Source organism: Heloderma suspectum, chromosome 2 (genome assembly GCF_057233095.1).
Source record: "Heloderma suspectum isolate Gila_16-S chromosome 2, 16-S_ref, whole genome shotgun sequence".
Classification (NCBI taxonomy): domain Eukaryota; kingdom Metazoa; phylum Chordata; class Lepidosauria; order Squamata; family Helodermatidae; genus Heloderma; species Heloderma suspectum.
Window position 1 is genome coordinate 394,125,573 of NC_139459.1, and position 5,966 is coordinate 394,131,538.

Sequence of the window (5,966 nt, forward strand, 5' to 3'; positions counted from 1 at the left end):
TGTATATTCATAAGGGATATGACTTAGGGCATACCTGAATGGTTTAGTGGTTTTCCCTACGTTCTTCAATTTCAGCTGAAATTTTGCAAGAAGCAGCTCATGATCTGAGCCACAGTCAGCTCCGGGTCTTGTTTTGACTGACTGTATAGGGCTTCTCCATCTTTGGCTGCAAAGGACATAATCAATCTGATTTCAGTATTGACCATCTCATGATGTCCATGCGTAGAGTCGCCTCTTGTGCTGTTGGAAAAGAGTGTTTGCTATGATCAGCGGATTCTCTTGGCAAAACTCTATTAGCCTTTGTCCTGCTTCATTTTATACACCAAGACCATGCTTGCCTGTTATCCCCGTGATTTCTTGACTTCCTACTTTAGCATTCCAATCCCCTATGATGAAGAGGACATCTTTTTTTGGTGATAGTTCTAGAAGGTGTTGTAGGTCTTCACAGAACCGATCAACCTCAACTTCTTTTGCCTCAGTGGTTGGGGCATAGACTTGAATTACTGTGATATTGAATGGTTTGCCTTGGATTCGTACTGAGATCATTCTATCGTTTTTAAGATTGTACCCCAGTACTGCTTTTCCCACCCTTTTGTTGACTATGGGTGCTACTCCATTTCTTCTAAGGGATTATTCCCCACAGTAGTAGATATGATGGTCACCTGAATTAAATTCGCCCATGCCTGTCCATTTTAGTTCGCTGATTCCCAAGATGCCGATGTTCAATCTTGCCATCTCATGGTTGACCACCTGCAGCTTACCTTGATTCATTGATCTTACATTCCAGGTTCCTAAACAATATTGTTCTTTACAGCATCGGACTTTCTTTTCACCACCAGACACATCTGGTGACAATGGCGGTGAGAAGATGAGTGGCCCCATTGAGGGTGTCTTGCCCAAGGGCCCTCAAAAACCTGGACAGCATAGAATCATAGATTCATAGAAGAGTCTACGCAGCTCAAAAGAGCATTTGCCTTTTTTGCAGCCACATTACATTTTTGGCTCATATTCAGCTTGTCATCTACAACGATTCCAAGATCCTTCTCGCTTGTAGTATTGTTGAACCAAGTATCTACCATCTTGTAAGTGTACATTTGGTTTCTTTTTCCTCAGTGCAGAACTTGGCATTGATCCCTATTAAATTTCATACTGTTGTTTTCAGCCCAGCACTCCAGCCTATTAAGATCACTTTGAATTCTGTTTCTTCCAGGGTATTAGCTATCCCGCCCAATTCTGTGTCATCTGCAGATTTGATCAGCATTCCCTGCACCTCCTCCTCCAAGTCTTTAATAAAAGTGTTGCAGAGCACTGGGCCCAGGACTGAGCCCTGCGGTGCCCCGCTCATGACCTCTCCCCAGTTGGAGAAGATCCCATTGATAAGCACTCTTTCAGTCCAATTCTGTAGCCAACAGTGGATCCACCTAATAGTTGTTTCATCTAGCCCACTTGGAGCTGCACTTCAGCTTTGCTGAAGTCGAGGGATATGATGTCCACAAGGGAGGTGACCTGATCCAAAAATGAGATCAGATTCGTCTGGCAGGACTTGTTCTTCACAAATCCATGTTGGCTTCGAGTCATCACTGCATTGTTTTCACGATGCTTACACCTTGAAATGGTACTGGGGCTTTCTCTCTGCCTCATCAACGTGCCTTCTTGGGCAAAGCTGTGTGGAAAAGCTGGGTATCGATTTTAAAAATACACAAACAAACAAACAATTCCTTGAACACCACCTGAATCACTGTTTGAGCAGGCTAATGGCTGGATGAGGGCTACAAAACCAAAGCTCAATTCAGATAAGAAGGAAGTGCTTTTAGCAGGTGGCTTGTCTCCCCAGTTCAGTGGCATTTGACCTGCCCCAGAGGGGGTTGCACTCCCCCTGAATGCAGCTAAAGGCAGGCAGCGTAAGGGTGCTCCTGGATCCATCACTGTCACTTCAGGCCCAGTTAGCCTGTGTGGCCAGGAACGCCTTCTATCAGCTGGGATTAATTCACCATCTGTGACCCTATCTGGACAGAGATAGGCTGCTGACAGTTATCTACACTCTGGTAATCTCCCGGTTGGATTACTGCAATACATCGTACGTGGGGCTACCTTTGAAGACTGTGCAGGAACTTCAGTTAGCTGAAAATAGAGCTGCTAGGTTAGTAAATGGAATTGACCGATTCTCTCACTGTTTTGTCAGCTGCACTGGCTTTCAGGCCATTTCCACACCCAATTCAAAGTCTTGGTATTGAGCCTTAAAGACCTAAATGGCTTGGGACTACAGTAGCGGAAGGCAAATCCCCTCCCGCATCGACCTGCTCAGACTTTTGGGTCATCATCAGAGGCACTCCTCCAGGTGTCCTCACCAGATGAAGCAAGGCTGGTGGCCACAAGAGAGAGGGCCTTCTCAGTGGTGGCACCCCACTTAGGGAATTAACGCCCCAAAGAGGTTCACCTGGCGCCTACGGTATTCTATTTTAGGTGCCAGGCAAAGACTTCCCTTTTCTCCCAGGCAGGTTAGAGACCTCGTTCGAGGTTATTATGGCTGTTAAATCAATTTCTGTGCTCTTTACTGCTTTGCATTATATTGTACTTTATTCTTTTAAATATCGGTATTGTATTTCATATTTTAATCTCTTCTCTGGAATTTAGTTTTTACTCCATCTAGAGAACATTAGTTATGGGGCAGATAAGAAATAGAATGAATCAGTGAATGAATAAAATAAAATGCATGAGACAAAGCGACAGTTCCTTCCCAGTTAGCTTACAGGAAGAAAACACTGGAAGGATGAATACAGGATAGCACAATGGGAGAGATGCACAGAGACGGGTTTGAAACAACCGCTGTTTCTGAAGGTGTGAGCAGTGGAGTGGAGCAGGTTGGAAACACCCAGAAGGCGTGTTTGTGGTCCTGAGGTCCATGGCTTGAGCTGTCAGCTGGAGCAGCTGACGTCTGGATTTCAGCAAGCAGGAGGTCCTGCTCCAATGAAGAGCCAAAGACAGCCAGCAAGCAATAGTTGGGGAGGAAACATAGATCAGTGGCACAACATCTGTTTGCATCCACAAGGTTCCAGGTTCCCTCCCAGGTTTGAACCAGGCAGGGCTGGCAAAGTTCTGTGCCCAGCAGTGTAATTTCCAAATTAAAACTGGATCAGGAGATCCTGCTAGACCTTTCCTGTTCTGTGACTCTTCGCCCTTGATATATTGGGCCTAACAAACACTTTTTCCTTCATCTTTCTTGAATCTATGCTTAGCCCCTGCCTCATTCTAGGTGTGTGGAAAGCTGTCACCCAGGATTCTTCAAGGTGCCTCAGGAAGGGAAGCCAGTTTGCTGCTATGACTGTTTTCCCTGTGCAGAAGGGACCATCTCCACCAAGGAAGGTCAGTGACTCTGGAGGAAAGGGCGGCCCCTGGGGAAGAGAGCAAAGATTCACCCAGGCATTTTCAGGGAAGGTGTTTTGACATTTGTTAACTTGGATCCTTTCTTGTCTTGTTTATTTTTATTAATATCCACGATTTATCCCCTCTACTCAGCACTGGTTAGGCCTCATCTGGAGTACTGCGTCCAGTTCTGGGCACCGCACTTGAAGAAGGATGCAGACAAGCTGGACGGGGTTCAGAGGAGGGCAACAAAGATGATCAGGGGACTGGAAACACAGCCCTCTCAGGAGAGACTGAAAGAACTGGGCATGTTTAGCCTTGAGAAGGGAAGACTGAGGGGAGATAGGATAGCACTCACCAAGTACTTCAAAGGTTGTCACAAAGAGGAAGGCCAGGATCTCTTCTCAATCATCGCAGAGTGCAGGACACAGAGGAATGGGCTCAAGTGACAGGAGGCCAGATTCCGGCTAAACATCAGGAAAAACATCCTGACTGTTAGAGCAATACAACAATGGAACCAATCACCTAGGGAGGTGGTGGGCTCTCCCACACTGGAGGCAGTCAAGACGAGGCTGGACAGCCATTTGTCAGGGATGCTCTGACTTGGATTCCTGCACTGAGCAGGGGATTGGACTGATGGTCTTGTAGGCCCCTTCCAACCCTACTTTTCTATGATTCTATGATTCTATAATCTGCTCCAGAATTTTCCCAGGCACTGATGTCAGACTGACTGGTCTCTAGTTCCCAGGTTCCTCCTTTTTGCCCTTTTTGAAGATAGGAACAACATTGGCCCTCCTCCAGTCATCTGGCACTTCACTCGTCCTTCATGATTTCTGATAATAGACAGTATTTTGGAGAGTTCTTCTGCCAGTTCCTTTATTACTCTAGGATGCAGTTCATCTGGCCCTGGAGATTTGAATGATTCTATGATTTCATAAATATTATTTACTCTAGTGTAAGTGTGTGGGGGCCCAGTGTGTATGACTCCCTCTGTGTGTTTGTGTGTCCTCTCCTGTTTGGCCGTTAGGTCTCAATGGGTCAGTGACTCAGGCTGTCCCTGTTTCCTGAGTGAGTGTGTTTGTGAGGGAGGTTCTCTGCTTTTTATGTTTCCTGTGACTGTGTGCAGAATAGTGCAAAAGGGGAAGCATGTGTAGGTATTTGAGTTTTTTGCGTGGACCAGGTATGAATCTTTTGCTTCCAGGAAAGCATGGGCATGATTTCCACAAAGATATGGAGTAAGAAAAAGGACTTGGCACTGCTATACCTAAGACAGATTTCTTTGACTGTGCATATGCATCTACTTGCAAAAATGTCAAGTGCGGGTTCAGTACTGGGGGCAGAGCAGACAGGCAACTACAGACAGCAAGCTTGATGAGGTCCTGTTCTTGGGTATAAGCTTGAATCCTGGAAAATATATTTGATGAAATGTTTAAAATGAGAAGAAAAAAGACTATGGTTGTCTGAGATAGTTTTGATACTTGCTTTTTGCAGATGCAGAACATTGCAGCAAGTGTCCAGAGGATCAGCATCCAAATAAGGACCGAGATCAATGTATCCAGAAGATCATAACATTCCTGTCCTATGAAGAACCTTTGGGGATCATCTTGGCTTCCTTTGCCCTATTCCTCTCCCTAATTACAGGCATTGTGCTAGGAATCTTCATTCGACACCTCGAGACTCCCATAGTCAAAGCCAACAACCGGGACCTCTCCTACATTCTCCTCGTCTCCCTGCTGCTTTCATTCTTGTCCTCTTTCCTGTTCATTGGGCGGCCAAGGAAGGTGACCTGCCTGCTCCGGCAAACGGCCTTCAGCATCATCTTTTCAGTTGCCGTCTCTTCACTGCTGGCAAAAACAATCACCGTGATACTGGCCTTCCTGGCCACAAAGCCAGGGAACAGGGTGAGGCGATGGCTGGGGAAAAGTCTGGCCAACTCCACTGTCATTTCTTCTTCCAGTGTCCAAGTTGTCATCTGCTCCATCTGGCTGGGCATCTCTCCACCCTTCCAAGACTCTGACATGCACTCCCAGCCTGGGCAGATCACCCTGCAATGCAATGAAGGGTCCGTCACCATGTTTTACACTGCCCTTGGCTACATGGGCTTCCTGGCTGCCATCTGCTTCACGGTGGCTTTCCTAGCCAGGAAGCTGCCCGGAGCTTTCAATGAAGCCAAACTGATCACCTTCAGCATGCTGGTCTTTTGCAGCGTCTGGGTGTCCTTTGTGCCCACCTATCTGAGCACCAAGGGGAAATACATGGTGGCTGTGCAGGTCTTCTCTATCCTGGCCTCCAGTGCTGGCTTGCTGGGCTGCATCTTTATTCCCAAGTGCTACATTCTTGTATTCAGGCCTGATCTGAATACAAAGGAGCATCTCATGATGAAAACAGAAGTCGAAATCTGATTCTTATAGCACTGTTTGAGGGGGTTGTCATATAGCACGATTCTGATTTCCCCTCTCCCCCCCCCATGTGTTTCAGATCATATATAATTATTGCTTGACAAATCTATATCTCTTGCTACTTCTCTGTTTTTTGCCACTGAGTAATAGCTATACAGTTCTCTTTTTTATTTACATTGACAAACAAACACATCACATTCAAGT

The 5,966-nt window shown here is 46.2% G+C and overlaps 1 protein-coding gene across 1 annotated transcript; it reads left to right on the plus strand.

Moving 5' to 3' along the window:
- The first annotated feature begins 2,789 nt into the window (after window positions 1–2,789).
- LOC146356479 (vomeronasal type-2 receptor 26-like) lies at window positions 2,790–5,765 on the plus strand. The gene is made up of 3 exons (XM_084830137.1): window positions 2,790–2,861; window positions 3,237–3,363; window positions 4,855–5,765. The coding sequence occupies exons 1-3, from the start codon at window positions 2,790–2,792 to the stop codon at window positions 5,763–5,765; spliced, it is 1,110 nt and encodes a 369-aa protein (XP_084686263.1).
- Window positions 5,766–5,966: the final 201 nt, after the last annotated feature.

Excerpts from the sequence above, each read along its gene's own strand:
- LOC146356479 (XM_084830137.1), top strand. The coding sequence starts at position 2,790 with ATGGGAGAGATGCACAGAGACGGGTTTGAAACAACCGCTGTTTCTGAA. Across the intron at positions 2,862-3,236 it reads TGAGCAGTGGAGTGGAGCAG|CCCCTGCCTCATTCTAGGTG; the intron begins GTTGGAAACACC and ends ATCTATGCTTAG. Across the intron at positions 3,364-4,854 it reads GACCATCTCCACCAAGGAAG|ATGCAGAACATTGCAGCAAG; the intron begins GTCAGTGACTCT and ends TGCTTTTTGCAG.